This window comes from Equus caballus, chromosome 4 (assembly GCF_041296265.1).
Source record: "Equus caballus isolate H_3958 breed thoroughbred chromosome 4, TB-T2T, whole genome shotgun sequence".
NCBI classification, from domain to species: Eukaryota; Metazoa; Chordata; class Mammalia; order Perissodactyla; family Equidae; genus Equus; species Equus caballus.
The window spans coordinates 42,916,662-42,941,541 of NC_091687.1; the positions used below are offsets into that span (position 1 = coordinate 42,916,662).

Sequence of the window (24,880 nt, forward strand, 5' to 3'; positions counted from 1 at the left end):
TAACAAGCAGATGTAAATTATGAGCCTTGGTCAGATCTTGGGTTGGGGTCCGGTAGGGGGAGAAAGCAACTATTTAAAGGTGTTTAGAGACAACTGAGAAAATTTGGATTGGGATCAGATATTAGATGGCATCATAGAAGCATCACTAATGTTCTTCAGTGTTATGATAACATTGTGGTTATGTAGGAGAACGTCCTTATATTTAGAAGATGAAAGTTGAAGTATACAGAGGTGAAGTTTTATGAAAGCTCTAACTTGCTTTCAAATGGCTCGGAAAAATAAAAGCATGTATACTTGGACAGATAAAGCGAATGTGGCAAAATGACAACTGACGATTGGTGAATATAGACGAAGGATATACCAGCAGTCACTGAACTACTATTTCAACTTTTCTCTAGGCTTAAACTTTTGATTTCAAAAGTCACGGGGAGACAAAAAGTAGTTTCCTCCAAATTATTCTCTAATCACATTTCTTTGTTTAGTTCCTTCTAATCGTTCTATCTATCATCTATCTATCTATCAGTCACTTATCTATCCATCTATTTTCTCCTTTGTTGAATCTCCCACTGGAATATAGGCATTGTGTCTGGTTCCCTATTTTATCCTATGCCTAGCTGAGGGCTGGCTACAGAAAAGCTGTTCAATATACGAAAAATTTTAAGAGTGAACTGAAAGTATTTCTCTTTGCAATTATAAAAATTATACTAGGCTCTTTTCTTCCCCGTCTTCTGCTTTATGGATAAAAATCTTGAAAACCAGGAGCAGAAAACTAAGAGAGAGCTACCATGATTCTCCCAACCCTCCTTCTCTTACACCGGGAAATCCTTTTGTGGAAAGCTGAGCGAAGAATGAAAACTGCAAGTACCCAAAGAAAGGTGGATGTAGATGGTGTGTTGGTGGGTGCTGTTAATTCTTCATTGCTTTGCTGAGCAATCATTCACCAGCCTAGGTAAGTTGTGACTCCAAGATAGGATTCAAACTGAGCAAATCAAAGTGCAGAAAAAGGATCAGTCTTAGAACAGTTATTATTAATAAGAAAGCAATACACAAAATAAGATAAAAATACTGTATTATAGCTTATATTTAATTTTTCCTGCTCCCTGTATTAGGTATTTATGTTCACTTTTAGCTGTTGTAAAAGAGCTAAGATTTTATAAAAAGCCAAAAGGATATTTATTGTTACTGAACGGGATCTCATATTAAAAAGAATTAAGGGCTGGCCCCATGGCACAGTGGTTAAGTGCGCACGTTCTGCTTTGGTGGCCCAGGGTTCGCCGGTTCCGATCCTGGGTGCGAACATGGCACAGCTTGGTAAGCCATGCTGGGGTAGGTGTCCCACATATAAAGTAGAGGAAGATGGGCACGGATGTTAGCTCAGGGCCAGTCTTCCTCAGCAAAAAGAGGAGGATTGGCAGCAGATGTTAGCTCAGGACTAATCTTCCTCAAAAAAAAACAAACAAGAAAAGAATTAACACATACACCGCCCCCCTCTGTGGGGATAAATACTTATGATTAGATAAAATGTAATCCCTCATAACCCACAGAGACCAAAAAACTAGAGTTTATTTTAAAAATTCTTTTCATATTTCTAAGATAACACGTGCTTACTTTTGTCCAAATAAAAATTTCTAATGCAATAGAAAGCAAGTTTATTTTATGCCTACTATATTCTAGTACTTTTATGAATGTAGCTTTTTAGATAGGCGTTGTTATACTCTAAAATTTAAAACACATGCTTTTTGGTTTTGGATCCCTAGTGAATGATGTTTAATCTTGCTTTATTCATCTGTGACTTAATGTTTTTCCTATGTATAATGGAAACAGCAAAAAACAGTAATTATTTTAGCATGAAATAGTTCCAATATACATTAGTAACAGACTATTTTAAAATATAAATAAAAATACATGCCAAATGGACAGAGGCCAAGTTTAAGAATACTTCTGCAATTTACGTTTAAAAGCCATTAAATGATTCATCTAAAAGGAGAACTCAAAGTGATATCCAAAAACACAGAAGAAACTGTACATTAGGAAAAAGAGTAAATAACGAGATCCTCATTAGTTCCATGGCAGTAGCTTCATGTAGTGGGCACTGGTACAGCCTCTGGCATCAGAAATAGATTGAAAGCCACCCCTTGCTAGGTGTGTGACCTCGGACATCTGTGAAATGTTAACAGTGGTATAACATCAATATCTACTCCCTCAGGGCTGTAATTAGGATTAAATGAAATAACGAATGTACCATTTTTAGTGCATTGTCTGGCACATTGTAAGGAACTGACAAATATTTTGATGATAATGATGCTGAAGATGGGAAAAAGTATGAGAAGTGAAGCACTTTGGTAAGTTACAATGGAAAGAAACACATGAAAGTCTCTCTCCAGGGCTTACAATGATTTTCCAGGAGGTACACTGAGTGGAAAGAACTCTCCTCTATGAGGCAGGCACCCTTGGCCCTGATCCCAGCATTGCAGGGAATAACCATGTGGCCCTGGACAGCTGACTTCATCTCTCCTGGTGAAGTTCACAGTTGTGTTCAATGAGGAGGTGATGTGACCTTCCAGCTCCAGCCTTTTATCTCCTCTTTGTATGCAAGGTGGGCTCCCATTAAGGAAGAGAGCTGATGGAACACTCCATATTAATTGAGAATTTGAGTTGCTATATTTATTGATTCTTTGTTTTATTTTATTCGAATAAAGAGCTCATTTACATTCAGCTTTTGATGAGAGAAATTAACATTGCCATCCCTGCCTATCCCAAGGAAACCCCACAAGGAAGCAGCTACTTTCCCATTCCCTCTGAGGTCATGTCTTGAGAATTAAACACAGACAAAATTTGGATTTTAGTTAGTGTTTAATATAATTCCAATTCTTTAACAGTAAACAAATATGTAAGTATAAGACATCAAAACATGTTCTCTATCAGTAGTTCTGAACAGTCCCGGGGTCACACTGCTGGAGTTGAGGTCACTCACATTTTAAAGTAATGCAATCTACCCTGTTTCAGTGGAATTCATGCTCTGGCAGTTAGAAGGCAGAGGTGAGGCTTATTTTGTGCAAAGTATATTCACTTTACCAAAAGCACCTTTCTTCTCTCTCCTTTACTCAGCATTTTTAAAAACTGCTCATTTTCCTTTGATATTAAAAGTGCTATAAGAACTGAAGGGCCCTTTCCTTACTGAAATAAAATTAATGATACGTGTCATATGTTTCTGGGTCAACTTTGCTAAATTCCCTCAGAATTGGCAATCTATAGAAAATTAATTATGAAGAGAAGTTAACACACTTGCATATGAAAAGTACAGTTTAGAGTTCACAGTACAGGGCTCTGTGGTATAAAGTGCCTATGAGCAGCTTCCTGTCATATACTGAGGCCACAGAACTTCCCTGGAGAACAGATCCATTGTTGGCATAAACTGTAGTCACGGTAGGCTTCTCAGATAGAATATTCTGGATGCGGAGAACCTATTCAGGAGATAGAAAGGATTAATATAGAACTACCATACACCCATGTCACTCAATCACCCATAATCCCTGTCTTCCACAAGGACACAATGATTAAGAGGACATGCTGTTGAAAATAGCAGTTTCAAATCTTTTTAATGTTTAAATTAAAGTACTTTCTTAGACCTTCAAAGAAAGTACTTTCTTAAACCATCTAGTGATTGCATGCCAGCACAGGATTTTGTGTTATTATAGTAATTGAGCATTAATAGAAATACTTCCACATTAAGGTTCCTACTTTCACACTACTTTAGCATGAACAAAAGTCATGTCATGTGGTGAGCTGACAATAAGCCAGGTATTTAAAAATTGCCAGTATACCACATGTCTTATAAAAATACCTTTTGACTCATTTCCACCATAATTTAATCCATCAAAAGATTATCTTTCTAAAAGCATTTGAACAATGTGAAATTCTGCCAATTATTGGCTTAAAGCAATTACAAAACTGCTCCATAAGTTTACTGTATTATTGGTTTAAAAGGAGTAACAAACCATCCCTGTGACAGTTATTATATTACTAGCTCAAAAGGACTTGAATAATTAAGGTTTAACAACTAAAAATATAAACACCTCTGATGAAGGAGGATTGTTCGGGTCATAAACCAAAAGCTTCTGGCCATTCGGATGACAGCCTACCAAGATGTCCCCCGAGGAAGGATCGATAGATAAATTATCCACCAGTGTATCCAATTCGAGCACCTTGCAAACAAAAAAATGTTAAATATCTAAATGACCTGAGAAACTTGATTAAATAATTTAGGGCTAACCCCTCCTGTCTCTATGCATGTGGGGAAATTACACACATCTCCCTGCTTCCACCTCTTTAACACCAATAGCACTTAAAATAAATTTCATAAACTGGTTTAGAGTCACTCTTCATCTTCCCTGAAATTAAGAAAGTTAGGATGATAATCCATCTCTCTAAAAAATGAACTCCTTTTCCCTTAAAAGATGCACAATGATCAGCTGGCTCAAGAAACTCATTCAAATCAAAACAGGAAATTTTTAATCAATCTAAAATATGTTGTCAAGCAGGAAGAAAATAATAATGGTGTGGAACCCAATTTCTACCTTCATTTATTATTGAAAGAACTGACAATGTGCATAAATCTTCATTTCAGAATTCCTCTATTAGTCTTTTCAATTGTGAAAATTCTTATTGGAATTCATCAGGTGTCATCAGCATTTCACAGAATGGGCTCTAAATCTGATGCAAATATCACTCCCAGCTCGCTGCTGAGCGTAATCAGTCAGTCCTCGTGATTTCTGGGAACAGGAGACTTGGCCACTTAGAAGGAGTTAATATTTGAAAACCCAGAATAGCAACACTGCATCCACATTCTCTTCTGAGTGAGGCATTGTTATAATATAGTATGGCTATGTAATTTCAAAGAATAATAGATTAATGTTTACTTAATATATAAAAAGAAATGTTTTACCTTCAAATGAGTTAAATTCATATTAGGGTGTTTTTCCAAAACATGAATTTCATGAGCCAATATATCAGCAACATAGATGTACCTTTGCAGAAAGGACACACTGGTTAGAGCTCCATGCCAGTATAAAGCTTCATTAACACAGTATGGAAGAATAAGTCTTAATAACCTGCCGAGAAGTTAATCAATGATGGGCCTCAAGGAAAGCTTGATAAAGGTCAATTTTTATTTAAAAAGTATGCTTTCAAAATCAATTCAGTGTCGCTACAACAATCACGGAATTTAATAAGAAATTAAATTATTTTTCAAAAGGTTTGCAAGGAAAAATAATATAGGAAATCATTTTGAATATAAAGTCTGTGGTATTTGCCACTGAAAGGACAATAAAACAAACATTTGGCTTCAGGAAAAAAGCATTTGCATTCCACAATATAATTTGATATTTCTATGTCGTATTTACATATAGAAATATATGGTACAGAACAGAACACATTTTATTAGAGTATTTATTAATATGTAATAAAATAGTTACTAACGTTAGAGAATTTTAAGAGTAAGAGGTAAATATCTAGTCAGAACAAGCTGTCTACATCTAAGGTGGGTGAATTAATGGACTACTGTACAGTAATTTTGCTCACTGAACAGACTGTTCCACGGCAACTGCTCCATTGAGCAATCATCATGTGTAAAGCCAGGAGCTCAGTATTGTGACAGCTATAAACACAAAGAAGACACAGTCTTTCTCCTGAAAAGTGTATAGTGTATTGGGATAATCAGACTGGTCTGTACACTTTAAACAAATAGTACAGCATGAATTGGTACCATAAGAAATATTTCAGGTCTGGAGACTGAAGAAATATCTAACTCCTAAGAACAGAGAAGGGCTCACAAAAGAAGGGGCATCTGCAGTGGAAATGGACGTAGATACTGGATTTGAGGATATAAGGACAAAGCGCCTTCAAGGCAGAAGAAAACAGGTGAGCAGAGGCACAGGGGCAAGAATGAGAGAGGCATGTTGCAAAATAATGAGTTCTTTGTCAAAGCCTGGAAAGGAGGGAGACAGTAGAAAAGGGAGATTGGAGCTAGCCTATTAAAGCAAGTCCAACCCTTCAGTCTGCCTTGATTTGATAAGCAATTGGCTTCCAATGAATTTTTAGAATAACAAAGTGATGTAATGACAAACGGTCAGTTCTATTCAGCAGTTACTGAGCATTTTGCTCTGCACCTGGCAGGGCTCAGCAGGAGGCGTCATGGACGAAGCAGAGCTCCCTCTTCTGGAGCCAGTGGAATATGGAAAGGCACAATTGGCAACAGGGCAGAAAATGGAAGTGGCCTGAAAACAAGTTGGAAGAAAGTCTAATACTCCAGCCAGAGAGGATGAGAACCTAAACCAGGCAGGTGTCCATGGGAAAGGAGAGGCGGGGGGATGGAAGCACAGCCAGAACCAACACGACCTGCTCACTGGTGGGCGAGGAATGGTGAAAGAGAAGGAGTTAAAACGGAATCCCCTTTTATTATTATTATTTCTAGCTTGGGTGACTGGAAAGTTTGACTCTCAGAAGGATGAGAGTTGGGGAGAAAAACAGATTTGGCTGGAGAGGTTAGATTGGGCCAGTTATAGACAATTTAAATTAAATGATTCTACATTCATTTTCTGTAATCAACAAGAAAGAAGAAATTGTGTCACAAAAGCAAAGACATTTAGTTGTCAAGGAATGCCAAATTCATTTCATGTTATATTTGTAGCAGTTTAAATTGTTCAGTGTGCTAAGGTAGTAAAAGGGAAAGTTAATAAAGAATTTCCTATCCTTTCTGTAGGCTGTGGTTGGACATATAAAAGTAGTAAGAGAATTTTGGAGGGCAATTACTCTTTGAGCAAGTAGTTCTGTTTTGAGGGGTCTGTTCTAGAGAAACACTTGTACAAATGTACAAAGAGGAGGGCCTCACAGCACCACACGGAGCTAGTGTAACTACCCAGCTGGCATTTGAACTCAGGTCTGTATGACTTCAAAATCTAAAGATTTAACCATTATGCTGTAATGCTCCCTTTGGGAGTATTTCCTTAAAAAATGTTTGGATAAGTTTCAGTGGTAAATGAGAAATACAAAGTGCTTTTTATATAGCAAAAATAAATAAACAACCTACATACGCATCAACAGAGAACTGGTTAAATTAGTTTAGGATCACCTCTATAATGGAATAATGTTGCAGCCAATAAAACAATGATATATTTATTTAAAAGGAAACTTACCTGATACTTTAATATGTATATATAAATATAATCCCATTTTATAAAAATTTACATTTATAAAACTAAATTCTACAATGACACATACCAAAATGTAGACACTGTATTTAAATATGATATATATTTATATGTTACATGTAAATATATAGTATACATATAGTAAATATATAGTACATATATAATATCTATCATAGATCAAAAATATCGTCAGCTATTTCCACATTGAAAAAAGAACAAAGTAAAGAATTTGGCCCAGCACGATGACTGAGGAGAAATGAAGATACTTCTATAAGGGGTCATACTTTTTATCAGGTGAAATATTGATCCCATTTGCTGTATCAAATCCTTCTGCTACCACTTTAACTTCATTTGGACTGTAGTAAACAACATTTGTCCAGTGTAAATTCAAGTATGTTTCCAAATACTTTAAGAAAGTATCAGAGAAATAGTGGTCATTAGTGGCATAGAAATGTGCTGGTCCAACAGCCACGATATCATTCACACTGAAAGAAAAAAATCACATGTGAGAGAAAACGAAAAGCCAGTTGGTCTCCATACTAAAGATTAAGTATCCAGAAGGTTTACACAATATGTGCTTTAAATTTTTGGTAAGAAGTTTTCCAGGAAAAGCTCAGCTAAAATCCACGGCTATAGTCATATGTCATCTACTATAATATCATTTGCCAGAGAACAATTTTGTATGGTAACAGGTAATCTGAAAACAGGTCATTTAGAAATTATGGCAGGATTACTATAAAAGAAAGAAGAACTTGGTGCCAAGAGAGTATGCTTTTTTATTTTTATTTTTTTTATTGAGTTAATGATAGGTTACAATCTTGTGAAATTTTAGCTGTACATTATTGTCTGTCAGTCGTGTTGTAGGTGCACCCTTTCACCCTTTGTGCCCACCCCCCACCCCACCTTTCCCCCGGTAGCCACTCATCTGTTTTCTTTGTCCAAATGTTTAAATTCCTCATATGAGTGGAGTCATACAGAGATTGTCCTTCTCTATCTGGCTTATTTCACTTAACATAATTCCCTCAAGGTCCATCCATGTTGTTGCAAATGGGATGATTTTGTTCTTTTTTATGGCTGAGTAGCATTCCATTTTATATATATATATATATACACACACACACACACACCACCTCTTCTTTATCTAATCATCTGTTGATGGGCACTTAGGTTGCTTCCACGTCTTGGCTATTGTAAATAATGCTGCAATAAACATTGGGGTGCATGGGACTTTTGGAATGGCTGACTTCAAGCTCTTTGGATAGATACCCAGTAGTGGGATAGCTGGATCATATGGTAGTTCTATTTTTAATTTTTTGAGGAATCTCCATACTGTTTTCCATAGTGGCTGCACCAGTTTGCATTCCTACCAGCAGTGTGTGAGGGTTCCTTTTTCTCCACAACCTCTCCAACATTTGTTACTATTTGTTTTAGTTATTTTTGTCATTCTAATGGGTGTAAGGTGATATCTTAGTGTAGTTTTGATTTGCATTTCCCTGATGCACAGCGATGATGAACGTCTTTTCATGTGCCTATTGGCCATCCGTATATCTTCTTTGGAGAAATGTCTGTTCACGTCTCCTGCCCATTTTTTGATCGGGTTGTTTGATTTTTTGTTGTTGAGTTGTGTGAGTTCTTTATATATTATGGATATTAAGTCTTTGTCGGATGTATGAATTGCAAATATTTTTTCCCAGTTAGTGGGTTGTTTTTTTGTTTCAATCCTGTTTTTCTTTGCCTTGAAGAAGCTCTTTAGTCTGATGAAGTCCCATTTGTTTATTCTTTCTATTGTTTCCCTTGTCTGAGAAGACATGGTGTCCAAAAAGATCCTTTTAATAGTGATGTCAAACAGTGTACTTCCTACATTTTCTTCTAGAAGCCTTATGGTTTCAGGTCTCAGCTTTAGGTCTTTGATCCATTTTGAGTTTATTTTTGTGAATGGTGAAAAAGAATGGTCAATTTTCATTCTTTTACATGTGGCTTTCCAGTTTTCCCAGCACCATTTGCTGAAAAGACTTTCTTTTCTCTATTGTATGCCCTCAGCTCCTTTGTCGAAGATAAGCTATCCATAGATGTGTGGTTTTATTTCTGGGCTTTCAATTCTGTTCCATTGATCTGTGCACCTGTTTTTGTACCAGTACCATGCTGTTTTGATTACTATAGCTTTGTAGCATGTTTTGAAGTCAGGGATTGTGATGCCACCAGCTGTGTTCTTTTTTCTCAGGATTGCTTTAGTAATTCAGGGTCTTTTGTTGCCCCATATGAATTTTAGGATTCTTTGTTCTATTTCTGTAAAGAATGTCATTGGGATTCTGATTGGGATGACATTGAATCTGTAGATTGCTTTAGGTAGAATGGACATTTTAACTATGTTTATTCTTCCAATCCATGTACATGGAATGTCTTTCCATCTCTTTATGTCATCATCCATTTCTTTCAGAAAGGCCTTGTAATTTTCATTGTATAGGTCTTTCACTTCCTTAGTTAAATTCACTCCAAGGTATTTTATTCTTTTTGTTGCGATTGTGAATGGTATTGTGTTCTTGAGTTCTTTTTCTGTTAGTGCATTATTAGAATATAGAAATGCTACTGATTTATGTAAATTGACTTTATACCCTGCAACTTTGCTGTAGTTTTTGATTACTTCTAAAAGTTTTCCAATGGATTCTTTGGGGTTTTCTATATATAAGATCATGTCATCTGCAAACAGTAAGAGTTTCACTTCTTCCCTCCCTATTTGGATTCCTTTTATTCCTTTTTCTTGCTTAATTGCTCTGGCCAAAACCTCCAGTACTATGTTAAATAAGAGTGGAGATAGAGGGCATCCTTGTCTCGTTCCTGTTTTCAGGGGGATGGTGCTCAGTTTTTGCCCATTGAGAATGATGTTGGTTGTGGGTTTGTCATGTATGGCCTTTATTATGTTGAGATAGTTCCCTTCTATCCCCATTTTGTTCAGAGTTTTTATCATAAATGGCTGTTGGATCTTGTCAAATGCTTTCTTTGCATCTATTGAGATGATCATGTGGTTTTTATTCCTCAGTTTGTTGATGTAGTGTATCACATTGATTGATTTGCAGCTGTTGAACCATCCCTCTGTCCCTGGTATGAGTCCCACTTGATCATGATGTATGATCCTTTTGATGCATTGCTGAATTTGGGTTGCCAAAATTTTGTTGGGAATTTTTGCATCTATGTTCATCAGTGATATTGGCCTGTAGTTCTCCTTTTTCATGCTGTGCTGTCCTTGTCAGGCTTTGGTATCAGTGTGATGTTGGCCTCATAGAATGTGTTAGGAAGTGTTCCATCCTCCCTAACTTTTTGGAATAGCTTGAAAAGGATAGGTATTAAGTCCTCTCTGAAAGTTTGGTAGAATTCCCCCGGAAAGCCATCTGGTCCTGGGGTTTTATTGTTTTGGATACTTTTGATTGCTGTTTCAATCTCTTTCCTTGTGATTGGTCTGTTCAAATTGTCTGCTTCTTCTTGACTAAGCTTTGGGAGATTGTAGGAGTCCAAGAATTTGTCCATTTCCTCTACGTTATCCATTTTGCTGGCATATACTTTTTCATAGTATTCTTTTATAGTCCGTTGTATTTCTGTGGAGTCTGTTGTTATTTCTCCTCTTTCATTTCTGATTTTGTTTATTTGAGCTTTCTCTCGTTTTTTCTTTGTAAGTCTGGCTAAGGGTTTGTCAATTTTATTTATCTTCTCAAAGAATCAGCTCTTTGTTTCATTGATCCTTTCTACTGCCCTTTTTGTTTCAACAGCATTTATTTCTGCTCTGATTTTTATTATTTCTCTCCTTCTGCTGACTTTGGGCTTTGTTTGTTCTTCTTTCTCTAATTCAGTTAGGCGTAGTTTAAGATTGCTTATTTGGGATTTTTCTTGCTTGTTAAGATGTACCCGTATTGCAATGAATTTTCCTCTTAATACAGCTTTTGCTGTATCCCATATGAGTTGGTATGGCATGTTGTCCTTTTCATTTGTCTCTAGGTATTCTTTTATTTCTTCTTTAATTTCTTCAAATGATTCATTGCTTGTTCAATAGCATATTGTTTAGTCTCCACATCCTTGTGCCTTTCTCAGCTTTTTTCTTGTAATTAATTTCTAGCTTTATAGCATTATGATCAGAGAAGATGCTTGTTATTATTTCAATTTTTTTAAATTTGTAGAGGCTTGCCTTGTTTCCCTACATATGGTCTATCCTTAAGAATGTTCCATGCGTGCTTGAAAAGAACATGTATTCTGCTGTTTTTGGGTGGAGTGTTCTATATATGTCTATTAAGTCCAATTGTTTTAGCTTTTCGTTTAGCTCCACTGTTTCCTTGTTGATTTTCTGTCTGGATGATCTGTCCATTGATGTGAGTGGGGTGTTGAGGTCCCTTACTATTATTGTGTTTTTTTGATATCTTCTTTTCGGTTTGTTAATAGTTGCTTTATGAACTTTGGTGCTCCTGTGTTGGGTGCCTAGATATTTAGAAGCATTATTTCTTCTTGATGAAGTGTCCCTTTGATCATTATATATCGGCGCTCTATGTCTCTTTACCTGCCTTATCTTTAAGTCTGTTTTGTCTGATATAAGTATTCCGACACCTGCTTTCTTTTGTTTGCTATTAGCTTGGAGTATTGTCTTCCACCCCTTCACTCTGAGCCTGTGTTTGTCCTTGGAGCTGAGATCTGTTTCCTGGAGGCAACAAATTGTTGGATCTTGTTCTTTAATCCATTTTGCCACTCTGTGTCTTTTCATTGGAGAGTTTAATCCGTTTACATTGAGGGTGAGTATTGATGCATGGGGGCTTAATGTTGTCATTCTGTTGCTCGTTATCCGGTTTTCCTGTGTTTCCTTTGTTTCTCATCCTGTGTGTTTTAGCCTACCCATTGACTTCTGCAATTTCTTATGCTTGGTTTTTAAAATTTTTCCTTATTTATGTTTTGCGTGTCTGTTCTGTTTTTTAGTTTAGTGGCTATGCTGAAGTTTGTGTTCAGAATCTCGTGTATAACATAGTCCATTATCTGGTGATCTCTAACTTACTTAGCCTAGACTGTTTCAGTCCCTTTCCTCCTCCCCTCCTAAATTATTATTTTCATCTCTTATTCCAACTTGTGTTGTGAGTTTGTGGTTAGAGTGATAAGTTTGTCTTTGCTTTGGTGATTTACTTCCCTTTATCCTAATGCTATAGTTGAATATTTGCTATCCTATTCCGATTCTATCTATTTGTCTCCCTACTCTGTGTTTTGTGACCCCTTTCTCCCCATTTTTCTTTTCTCAGGTATGAGAGCCTTCTTGAGGATTTCTTGCAGTGGAGGTCTGTTGGTTACAAAGTCCCTTAGCTTTTGTTTGTCTGGAAAAGATTTAATTTCTCCCTCATATCTGAAGGATATTTTTGCTGGATAGAGTATTCTTGGCTGAAGATTTTTATCCTTTAAAGTTCTGAATATGTCACTCCAATCTTTCCTAGCTTGTAAGGTTTCTGCAGAGAAATCCACTGAAAGTCTGATAGGGGTTCCTTTGTAGGTTATTTTCTTCTGCCTTACTGCCCTGAATATTCTTTCTTTGTCATTCATTTTTGCCATTTTTACTAGTATATACCCTGCAGTAGGTCTTTTTACATTGACAAATCTAGGAGATCTGAAAGCTTCCTCCACACACATTTCTCTCTCAATCCCTAGATTTGGGAAGTTCTCTTCTATTATTTCGTTGAGCACACTTTCCTCCATTTTCCTTTTCCATGCCCTCAGGAATTATTCTTAAGTTGCATTTTCTCATTGAGTCAGGTATTTCTCAGAGATTTTCCTCAGTTTTTTTAATTCGTGGTTCTCTTTCTTCCTCTGTCTGGAGCCATTCAGCCCGTCTATCTTCGATTATGCTAATTTGCTCCTCTATGGTGTCTACACGGGCATTCAGGGAATCCATATTCTGTTTTGTCTGATCCATTGTATTTTTCATCTCTAGTATTTCTAATTGATTCTTGTTTATAGTTCCAATCTCTTTTGTGAAGTAACTCCAGAACTCGTTGACTTGTTTCTCTATATTTCCCTTTACCTCATTGAGTATTTTGATGATAGCTATTTTGAACTCATTTTCACTTAGTTTTCCTATTTCCAAGTCCTCAGGACACACTTCTGTATTTTTATTGTTTTCTTTTTGGACTGGAGCTTTTATAAATTGCTGGATGGTAGACGAGCAGTTTTTGTGCATGATGCTATTATTCAGTTGCAGTTACAGCCTGTTGCCACTAGATGGAGGTCGATGGTAGTGCTTTCTGAGCCCTCTGCCTGCAGTTGCAATGGCGGTGTGCAGCACGGGTTGGGGGAGGAGGGGAACTTTCTCTTGCGCACCGACCTGGGTTCAGATCAGCTCCGCTCTCTGGTCTCCCGGGGCACTGGCTTGCTGGGGTTCCCCCACGTGAAAGCTTTCCCCCATTAGAGGGTTTCCACTGCATGGGTGGTGGGAGTCCTGGACGATCCCCGGATGCACAGCCCCTCCCCTGCTCCTTCCCTCACCCATGGCAGTGATCCCAGTCTCCAGGGGAGGGAGTGAAGTTCTCTCCTACCCCATTCCAGCTCCTCTGAGGGGGGCTCCAGACTCTCTGCCCCAGTCACCTGGCTGTTGTGGGTCTCTGACAATTTCTGTTATTAGGATTTTTTTTTGGTTGGAAAGCAGTTGCTCTTTTTGGTTGTAATTTGGAGGGGAGAGAGTCCCGGGTGAGCTCACACCACCATGTTGCTGACGTCACTCTCCGAGAGTATGCTTTTTGACAGCAAGCAAGGTAGGGTTTAACAACAGTATGTAAGGACACAGCTGTCCATAGCATAGAGCTGGAGAGAAACTTGTTGGCTGGTGAGTTGGTTGGGTCATCAATAACATTTACCTAGTTTCCATTTACTCAGTTGCTGGATTTTCCTGAATTCCTTTGCTTAGTTATTAGTCAAACTAAGGTCGACTGTTCAATTTCTACCTGACTCACAAAGCCGACCTGCTGAGAATGCGCAGGCACTCAATAAACACTTGCAGAGAGATGGATGATGAAAGTGCCATGGTACAATGCTTCAGATGAGATTTATATGCCAAAAGGAATTACATTTTTAAAACCAGTTAGGTAAGAGTGCTATTAAATTTAAATTCCCATCATGCTATGCAAAAATTTCTGAAAGAGCTGCTTTCTCCTTTGCTAAGTGAAAAAGAGACCTAAAGGGAAGGTGGGTCCCCTTTTTCTCAAAGAGCTCCATGATGTAGAAGCTGCCTGGATGGTATTTATGCTCCTACTTCTTAAGAGGTGCATTTTTGGAAGAATGATTGGAGTTACATGCTTAAGCCCTAGATAAGGAAGTAAAAATTAAAATATTCATCAAGTTTAAACTTAAAAGAAGTAGTAGACGAATGCAAGTTGAGCCAGGGAGGTACACAGGATTCTTTTTTAACCACATTAGCAACCAGCTGTGTGTTCCTCAAGTAGTAGAAACCCACTTCCAGTTTGAATCCCTCCAATTCTGTAGGGCCACTAGCCACAGCTACCACTAACCCTGTGAAGGCACTCTGTATGAGTCCCATATAAGGCATACTAACTCTATACAAAGCAGGCTCCTCTTCCTTGGCAGGACAGGTATTATCATTATTCGGGTGATGAGTCATCTGAGGTAGAATGTGACAGCAGGGAAAATGCTGGGTTTGTCTTCTATTCCCAAGATGGTCCTGAAGGGCATGTTCCCTGTAGTCCACCATTTCATTACTTCTCAAGGGAGTCACATAGAACACTGATTATTAGAATGAGTGACACTGACGTTATCTGCTCTACAAGGAAACTATATACACACACATATAAATACATGTATTTATGTGCATGTATGTATACATATATATATATATATATATATATATATATATATATATATATATATATGTATGTATTTCACCTCTTATAAAAGGTGAGAAGACCACCATAGGGAATATTTGAAAATGCTAGAGATAAACTGGAAAGTGAACAAAAGGACTAAGTACCTTGGAAGAAGCTCATGTTTGATTGTTTTTAGGTGTAAAAGAGAATTGTCTTCTTCTTCAAATTTAAAAATTTCCACTGTATTCCTGAATTCTGGGTGGTTTACAACAAAGAGATAAACTGTGTCATCTAAAGAATTGAAAGAACAGAGTTAATTTACAAGACATAACCATAGGACCTCTGGGCAGACACTGACATTTAAATACCACAGCCAAGGAAAGGTTTGAGGTATAAGCTGTTAGACGACCTAACGGATCATTCTTCCTATCTTTCTCATCACTGCTGTCTGGTGTTATTTCTGATCATTGGTCCCCTGACCTTTAAGAAAGAGCATTTCCCACTCCATATACAGAATGCATGAATAATCTGTTTAGAGTTTAATTTAGAAATATAGCTTTTTTTTTAATGCAACGATCATAGGTATATGAAAAGGTTATATGAAATCTAAACATTCTTTTAGGTGTCAGCTGTTAGAAATTTCAAAATGTAGCATTACTAACTGCTGGCTGAAGAGGCAAATGATCAACTTATTTGTATGAAGAATACAGAAATAATTCATGAGTTAACTGTTCTTCTATTACTACAAATATGATCGAAATCTATTTTCCCCAGTCATTTGAAACCATTATAAGTTTCTTAATGTTGGTAGCTCATTGGCTCTTACCAGTGTCTATGAAAGTGCTGATACCATGTGGATTAAATGAAGCCAAATTAAATCCACGGCTGATTCTTAATTCCAGTGCCCTTGGGTTTTCTTCTTTTAGATCCATCATTAGTATTCCTCCAGGCTTATCTGGTGCAAAGCTGTGGAGTCCCGGAAATTTTAGACCCTTTTCGAAACAGAGGAAAAAGTTAAATATAAAGGTATAAGCATTTTTATGGACTAAAGTGGGAACTATAAATAAATGATAAATAGAGGCTTTGGTTAAAGGTAGTGGCGTAAAGCTACAAACACAAAGAAAGCAGAGAGGAGACAATAGAAAAAATAAAAATTGGGAGTTGGAAAGTGGAAAGATGAACAATAACTGGTTTTTCATAGTTGAGGCAAAAAACTAGGGGTTTAGTCTTTTGGGAGGATAACTCAACGTTTGGTGAACTGGGAGATCCGAGGCAGAGTTGAGGCATGGATAAGTGAAAGTTTATATACTGACTGTTGACCCTCAAGCCCTCGGCCTGCACTTTGCTTCTACAAAGCCAGAAGTCTTGGTGAATAGAGTCAGTCATGACTCCCCTCCTTGTCTCACACCCCATATCCAAGCCATCAGCAAATCTTGTTGACTTTACCTTAGAAATATACCCCTTCATAAGGATGTAAACATTTCTCACCATGACTGCCCTGGTCCAAATCCCCACCACAATTATGGCAAGAGCCTCCTAACTGGCCTTTCTGCTTCTGTCATTAAGACCCTACAAAAGACTAGTCTTACATCAGCATCCAAATTATGTCAGACGATGTCACACCTCTGATCAAAATTCCTATCTCACTCAGATTAAAAGTGAAAACTCTTATGATAGCCTAGAGGCCCTAAATGATCTGCCCTGCTCACCATCCTTCATCTGCCCCCATTCCAAACTCTCTGTTTCTCTGCCCTCATCTCCTATTACTATTACACATGTACTTTGGCCATATTGGCTTGCTTGATGTTCTTCAAAAGAACCAAGCACATTCTTACATCAGGGCCACTATACACACTGTTCCCTCTGCCTGGGAATGCTGCCCTCCCAGACATCTGGGGCTCCTTCCCTCAATTCTTCATATCTGCACCAAATGTCACTTACTGCCATTTGACATATATACATATTTATCCATATATAAATGGCAGCCTGACTCCATCCTTACCACAGCTGTCACTCTCTAGTGCCCCATTTTATTTTTTGTTAAAGTGTTGCCACTGTCTGACACATATTCATTCCCTCCCCATTGGCACATGAAGCGAGACTTTATCTCATTTGTTCAGTGCTGGATTCCAGGGCCTGGATCAGTGCCTGGCATTTAGTCTGTCCTTTTCTCACTGATTTCAAATGTTACCTTTCTCATGTACTAGATCCCTGTTTACATATTGGTCTGTTTGGGGACTCATGCCTATTCTTGTGCCAATATGCCACTTTTAAATTACTATAGCTTTATTTATAAGATATGAGATATATATGGCAATATAAATATGGCAAGTCCCCAAATCCACACTTCATTGCTCTACCTTTACAAAATAGTCTTAAATCTATTCATTTATTTTTCTGTATAAATTTTTGAAATTAAGTTGCTGTTCTGAATGGAACATTATTATTATCATTATTATTATTACATTTTCTAGTTGGATTTTCCTAGCACATGGGAAAAACACTGAGTTTTATATGGTCATTTTGAATCCAACCATTTCACTGAATTCTCTTCTTAGGTCTAATAGTGTGTTTGTTGAATCTCTTGGATTGTTTAAAAAACAGGTGATCACACTGTCTGAAAATAATAACAGTTTTGTAGTTTTTTTCTACCTCATATTTCTTTTTCTTGTTATATTGGGTTATTAAGAACTCTAATAGATTACTGATGTTTATAGTGTTTTGGGGCATTTTCTTCCTTTTCTTAACATTAATGGGAAGGCAGCTAATGTTTCATCACTAAGAATGATGTCTGCTGTAGGTTTCTCGGGAGTTTCCCTTTTTATCTAATTTTCTTGGAGCATTTAATCAGGAATGATTTTGTTTTGTTTTCTTTTTTTTGAGGAAGATTAGCCCTGAGCTAACGTCTGCTGCCAATCTTTCTCTTTTTGCTGAGGAAGACTGACCCTGAGCTAACATCCGTGCCCATCTTCCTCTACTTTCTATGTGGGACACCTAGCACAGCATGGCCCAATAAGCAGTGCCATGTCCACATCCGGGATCCGAACAGGCAAAACCCAGGCTGCTGAAGCAGAACATGTGAACTTAACTGCTGCGCCACCAGGCTGGCTCCTGAATTTTATTTAATTCTTTTTCAGTACTCACTGAAATAATCTAGGTCTTTTCCCTTTTAAATCTTTTAAGTCGTATTTATGCAAATTTAAAAGAATACCAAAAGAATAAAGTCTCATTTTATGCACAAAATTGGACATAATAGAAATTCTCTCCAATTTAAACAAGTCTATCAAAATTACATAACTTCAAGCATGGTAGGCCCAGTAAATAGAATAAACTGGAATTTTACTATTGCTTTATGGCAGTGCCACTTCAGTGGTTAATAATCTCTATTCTTTTTCAGTGTCCCATAAACAATAGCCTGGTTTCAACGCAAAGGAAGCTCTCCCAGGGATGGTGTTAACTAGTCATGGTTATTTTTAATACTATCATTTAAATCTGTTTTCCCTCTTTTTATTTTATTTATTTATTTGTTTTTTTTTTTTTTTGAGGAAGATTAGCCCTGAGCTAACATCTGCTGCCAATCCTCCTCTTTTTGCTGAGGAAGACTGGCCCTGAGCTAACATCCGTGCCCATCTTCCTCTACTTTATATGTGGGACACCTACCACAGCATGGCTTGCCAAGTGGTGCCATGTCTGCACCCGGGATCCGAACCAGTGAACCCTGGGCCACTGAGTTGGAACGTGCGCACTTCACCACTGTGCCACGGGGCCGGCCCCTGTTTTTCCTCTTTTTAAAGATTTTATTTTAGTTTTACTTGTGGTAAAATACACATAACATAAAATTTACCATTTTCACCATTTTTAAGAGTACGGTTCAGTATAGTCACATTGTCTTTCAAATCTTTTTTATATTCTCTGTCATCCAGTTCCTCAGGAGCTGTGATGTTAGTTTTGAGGTGATCCTCAGTCCCATAACTGTGGAATAGGACAGGCTCCATGGGCTAAAATGCTTGGAAAAAGGACAAACAATTGCCATGACGTACGAGTTATTCATTTAGAAAACAGTGCATTCTGGGAAATACTAGAGACAACGCTGAGTAACTTAAAGAACAGCAGCAAAGAGGAATTGTTTCTAAATTTGAAAAAGAAAAGAAAAGAAAAGAAAGTCATATAACTGAGGAAGGATAACAGGAATAAAAGCAGAAGAAATGCCATGGACATGGCTACAAGATCATTGTGACTGTAATAAGGCGCTCAGCTAAAGTGGCTAAGATCCATGTGCTTAGAGACTTCACTACTCCTAATTCAGATTTATTCCAATGAGGGGAAAATCTTGAAACAGGTGAGTTCTGGATTATGCAAATACCTCCTCCTTTGCCAAAAGAAAAACTGCCTTCTACTTTACTCAGGATTTTTGCATCTCTAGTTATGAATAACTTTGACTAGTAGTCCCAGTGTTTTCTCCTAATCCTACAGACACACATGCAAGCATGAGCTTCTAAACAAACCCAGAGTCCTACTAGAAATATCATTTTACTCATTCTGTGTAGGTAATTAAATAAAACTTTTCTTTTAAAACTGTATTTTTAAATTTTCATATAAATACTGGTGTTTCTGCCAAAGCCCACAGTATTTCTTGTTTCCCTCAGTGGGAGAAACCAGCTGATCACATCTTTCACACGAAAACCATCAGCAGCCTGGAGAGTGTTATGACCCTCATTCTCATCTAAGCTGAGTCCTCTCACCTCTCTCTTAAGTCTGACGACTATTTTATTAGTGTTGTGACTCTCTTCTAAAGCATCTCCAAGTTCTTCACATCCCTCCTGAGTCTCAGAGTCTGAAAATAACAGATGCTGAGAGGGAACAGAATAATTCCAGGCTGCCTTCAAAGCTGGATACTTCTTCCTCAAGAATAACGGAACTCGTGAAGATGCCAAGGACCCTCACCTCGGCCCAAGCCAGGGAAACAAGGTGGCCAGAACGTCCTCACTGGCCCACCTATACAGTTTTCCAATTAGAATGGATACTGGTGTAGGCCAGCATGCCACAGGCCAATCAATTTAAAATTTAACGAGTGGTGCGTAGGTCTGTGCCCAGGATCTGAACCCACGAACACCAGGCCATCCAAGGGGAGCATGCAAACTTAACCACTATGCCACCAGGCTAGTCCTGGGTATGGATCTGCACACTGCTCATCAAGCCATGCTGTGGTGGCATCCCACATACAAAACAGAGGCAGACTGGTACAGATGTTAGCTCAAGGCCAATCTTCCTCACCAAAAAAACCAACAAACTTTTAAAACACAGATTGCAGTGGAATATTTTTCCGCAATACAGGGGGCCCATAAAGAGCAATAAATCAATTGGCAAAGACTTTTTCATCTCTACATTTAGATAAACTTAAAGAAATGTATTAAGATCCTGTTTGACGTGTCTTTTTTTCAGAACACATTTTTGAAAGTGAGGAATTTTAAAAACAAGTTACTGCTCTGCAGGTCTCATCAAACTGCCTTGACCTCCTCCACTGAGACTGGGGAAGGAAGCAGGTACTCACCACACTAAAGAAAGCCAGACCGTTCGGAAGGATGTCAATATCTTCAGAGCCAGCTTCTGAAAGTTCAAGAAATAGATAAATGTCATGTTCAAATTCTGTTATTTGTTAGGTAGAGCATAACTAGGACTTTGTTTACTTTATCAGTACATCTTCTGGAATGGTTCTGACTTTTTTTCAAGGACCCACTCTCTTTAATAAACGTCATTCTAAATCTCTTCCTGCAGTGAACTTCTGACTTTAAATGTTAGATATTGTATGTTTACTCAAATCAAAGTCAAGTAATCACCACATTTCCAGCTATAATACAGAAAAAGTTGACACCTGTACACTCTTCTGATAAACATCCAGATGTCGGCACAAAAGTAATTGACATCAGGGGAATATTACTTTCAGAATGAAGGGTTCATAGTCATTTAACCATGCAAATATCCTCGTCCCTTTCTCTGCTCATTCAATCTGAAGCAAACGCAGACATTTCTCTCATTAACCGAGATAAAACACCTGGGATTACATATTGCCTTTTTAAAAAACAATGCCTGCTTGTTTTCATAAGCAAAGAAAAGCTTCCCATTTAATCTTTAAATTTAGGCTTTAAATTACAGAAAAAAAACTAGCAAAAGAAAATTAATGAAAAATACATGCACCTAAGCCAGTTGAGGCTTCTAACGCTTGTCTCTGAGGTGGGCTACAATTACTATTGATTGTTTATCGATGTCTGCAGCACACTCCACACAGCACAGCAAATAATTAGACAGAAGGCCTTCCCACTGGTCTCACTGTGTAAATTCTGCAGACAGATAATAGACCCAAACACAAGAAAAGAGGAATAAAAATGGCTTAGATTAAGCCAAATCACGACACATTCTTCGAGTACACAAAATCCAATCTTCCCCTTTAAGATCTCTCCAAAGGATTTCTCCAGGATTATTTCTAGGTTGTCAAAAACAAACAGCATCTATCCAGCCATTTTGGTTTTGATTCATGAGATCGCATTTGGCTAGTTGCCTCCAGTGTTACTGGCTCTGTCATAGCGGAGAAAAGCAAAAGAAAATAAAAATGCCAAGAACTTCACGTTGTAAAGATGACTCATCTGCCTATTCCTCAGAAAGAAGATACATATAAGCCTAAGCATGGTCTAGTGGAGGAGTTCTTAACCTGGGGTCTGTGGATCCCTAAGGAAGCATAAGTGGATTTCAAAGAGTCTATGAACTTTCTGAAATTCTATGTAATGCAAAATGTCTTCTGCATGTACAGATGGAAAATTTTCTGTGAAAAGGGTCCTTGGCTTTCAGCAGATTTGTAAAAGGGTCTGTGATACCCCTAAAAGGTTAAGAACCACTAGACTCTAGTCCCATGGTGGTTTTCAACTGGGAATGAGCAGGGACCAGTGGAACTCTACATCACATACACAAATATAAACATACAAACACACACACGTGTGTGCATGTGTGCACACACACAGAATTTTAGTCCAAGTTTTGCTTTCTGGATCCATTTAGTAGGAGCTCAATTAATTAAAATTTGTTGTTCTTGAAAAATTATTCAAGACAATTTAATTTCAGTGTGTACACGCTTACACACATAGAAGAAGAAAAGATATATAGAAAAAGTTAGTATTTCTTCGAGTGGTAGGATTATGAGTGATTTTCATTTTCTTCTTTATACTTTGCTTAAAATTATATATAAATAACAGTATTGTTTTAATAATCAAGAAAAGAGCAATGTTTTTAGAAGATGTTTTCATTTCAACCGCATTGCAACTACTTCGTTTAATCCTATTGTCTAATTCCAAGAAAAAAAAAGTCTTATCTGTAGCTTTCTTGAGAATATTTTCCAGATACTCCCCCCTCTTCATTTATATAGCCATTACTACAATAGGCTTTTATCATCCCATATCACCCCTTTGGTGTGATGACTGCAAGAGTAGTCAATGCTGGAGGAACTTTTTCTCCTCTAATTCAATAATAGTAATAATAGTAGTAACAGTAATAGCTACTAAAATACACTACAGGCTCCTTGTACTTTACGTACGTTATTTCATATAATTTTCATAACCCTAAGAAGCAATATTATTATCTCTTATTTTAGAATTGAGAATACAGAGCCTTTGAAAGGTTAAACAAATTGTTCAAGGCCACAAATTGGGAAGCTGGGACTCAAGTCCTTTAGTTTTGACTCAAAATCATAACGTAAAATTTGACAAAGAAAAAATACAACCTGGCATTCAGTGAATTTTCCCTGTCAGAATGGTCCCCTGGTTTCTCTCTAAAGATACTTCACTTTGTAAATACAACCGTTGTCAATTCCCTATGTTGGCTTTTTTCCCCAAAATGTTTGCTTCCATGCTTCTCACCAAGATCTTCACCAATTCATATCCTGTACTTTTCTTTCAAACCTCTTTCAAAACCCTCTTTCTCTAGAAAGTCTTCTAGCTTAGCACATCTGATTTCAATCCCTTCTTATTCCTTTAGCAATTATCTATCCATGTCAGAGCTGGCCAACTTCTCCCCAGTATTCATGCTCCCCTTCTTTCTTTTCAGCTACAAGCACATGGCAATGTAGCTACAGACATTCCTACCCTTCCTTGCCAACAGATGTGGCCAGTTGTCTAAGCTCAGGTTAATGGAATATGAGAGTACAAGGTTTATGCAACTAGTGGGTAAAATAAAGTAAACATAACATCCATGTAAATTTTCTTTCTACCCCTTGCTGCTGGGAAATGGCAGCAACTGGAGTTTTAGTTTTGGACCAAGATGGAAGCAATATGTTGAGATAGCTGTGTTGTTTGTTTCATCAGCCTTTGTCCCAGAATGACCACATGAAGTAGTCATCTAATCATCCTAGGCCATTTGCTTATCATGGGACTGTCATGTAAGAGAACATAAATTTCTCTCTTCTTTAAGTTACTTACTGTAACTTTATAATAGCAAATCAGCCCTTGCCATATGCAGCAGTTGTCATATATTACATACTTGCCATATCCAGTATGTAATGTAGCCTATTGTTTTCCACTTTTTTGGTTCACTAGTCAGGTATGCGTATTAATCACTCTGGGAGAAGATGGCATATTGGAAAGAGAATTTGTAAAAATTACTTAACTTCTCTGAGCCTTGGGTCCTTACCTGTTATAAAAAGAAAAAACATCTATATCTCACAGTAGTGAGTTTTTTTGTTTTCCTTTCCATAGGTAGACTGGAAAGTACTTGATAACAAGGGCTACAAACTGTAATGCTTTTTTTCCCTTTAATCTCCCAAGCAGCAGTTATTGTAAAGGTCTTGACTGCCAAGTGTATAAAACCCTTAATTAACTCAAGAGAGATAATCCATTAAAAATTCTGTTTCAGTTCAGAACTCTGAATGCCAGCATTTTCAAAGACATTTAGAAAATGTTTTAAATTCTTAAGCCTCAAATAGAGTTAACTTGTCATTATAATTTTTATTATTTAGATGTTGATTTATGCTAAATCTTGCGTGTGTAAAAGCTTAGTTTCTGTCTATGAGATACACTGGGAAGGAATACAAAAAATGGAATAAATAGTAAGCTTACTGTCTGCCCCACAGAAGGCACACATCCTGTATGGTATGTGGTAGATGATTATTATTTATTAAAACAGAAAGACATGAGATGATATATATAAAGCACCCAAGAGTCACAAAGAGTTCATTTGCAGTCGTGGTGAATGCAGCATTTAGTGTGTGTGTTGGTGGAGGTGGAGCCAGAGAGGAATGGTCTCACCTCTCAGAGGGATTGTTGGCCTCAAGTGCATGGCTACCACTGTTTGCAAGCGGAAACTAAAAAATGGAACCTCTCTACCCTTGCTGCCCACCATAAGAAGCTGCTTTTGCCTGTATGGGAATGTATGCCCAGCACACTGCTATTCCTTAAAATCAAAGATCACTGAATAAGCAACTGTTGTTAAAAACCTATAACCACAAGCTATTATTAATCATTACGCATCACTAACATAGCATTCAACAAATGTTCATATAGTGTGTGCTAAGCACAGAGGAAAAGGAAAAGAAAGGGAAAAAAAAAGCACAATTCTAATTAGAGCTAAAAATGTGTCCCAAATGTGCTTCTAATCACTCATCGTCTTTGCTCTGTTGCCTTCTGAAGTGCCTCAGAGGCATTAAACACTTCACGAGAGGGGCCATAGGTGACATATTTCTTCATTCTTTTCAATTCCAGACAGCAGCTCACACACATCACAACACAAAGGTCACAAACACAGACAGACGCCTGTTCAGAATACAAATGTTGTTGGGCTTGTTTTCTCCGAGGATCTCTCCAT

The 24,880-nt window shown here is 37.5% G+C and overlaps 1 protein-coding gene across 4 annotated transcripts in view; it reads right to left on the reverse strand.

The window, feature by feature from the left end:
- Nucleotides 1-2,834: 2,834 nt before the first annotated feature.
- PON2 (paraoxonase 2) overlaps nt 2,835-24,880 on the reverse strand; it is a 32,099-nt gene continuing 10,053 nt past the window's right edge. For 2 of the 4 annotated variants that reach the window (XM_070265708.1, XM_070265709.1), the window contains 8 exons: nt 20,589-20,644; nt 18,882-19,043; nt 15,864-16,029; nt 15,202-15,328; nt 7,493-7,693; nt 4,946-5,027; nt 4,077-4,205; nt 2,835-3,464 (listed from right to left, as the gene is read on the reverse strand). In XM_070265708.1, the coding sequence (XP_070121809.1) occupies nt 3,306-3,464; nt 4,077-4,205; nt 4,946-5,027; nt 7,493-7,693; nt 15,202-15,328; nt 15,864-16,029; nt 18,882-18,893 (876 nt within the window). In that variant the 5' untranslated portion in view covers nt 18,894-19,043; nt 20,589-20,644 and the 3' untranslated portion in view covers nt 2,835-3,305. The remainder of the gene's footprint in view (nt 3,465-4,076; nt 4,206-4,945; nt 5,028-7,492; nt 7,694-15,201; nt 15,329-15,863; nt 16,030-18,881; nt 19,044-20,588; nt 20,645-24,880) is intronic. The other 2 variants (XM_001494177.7, XM_070265710.1) reach the window with 2 other exon arrangements.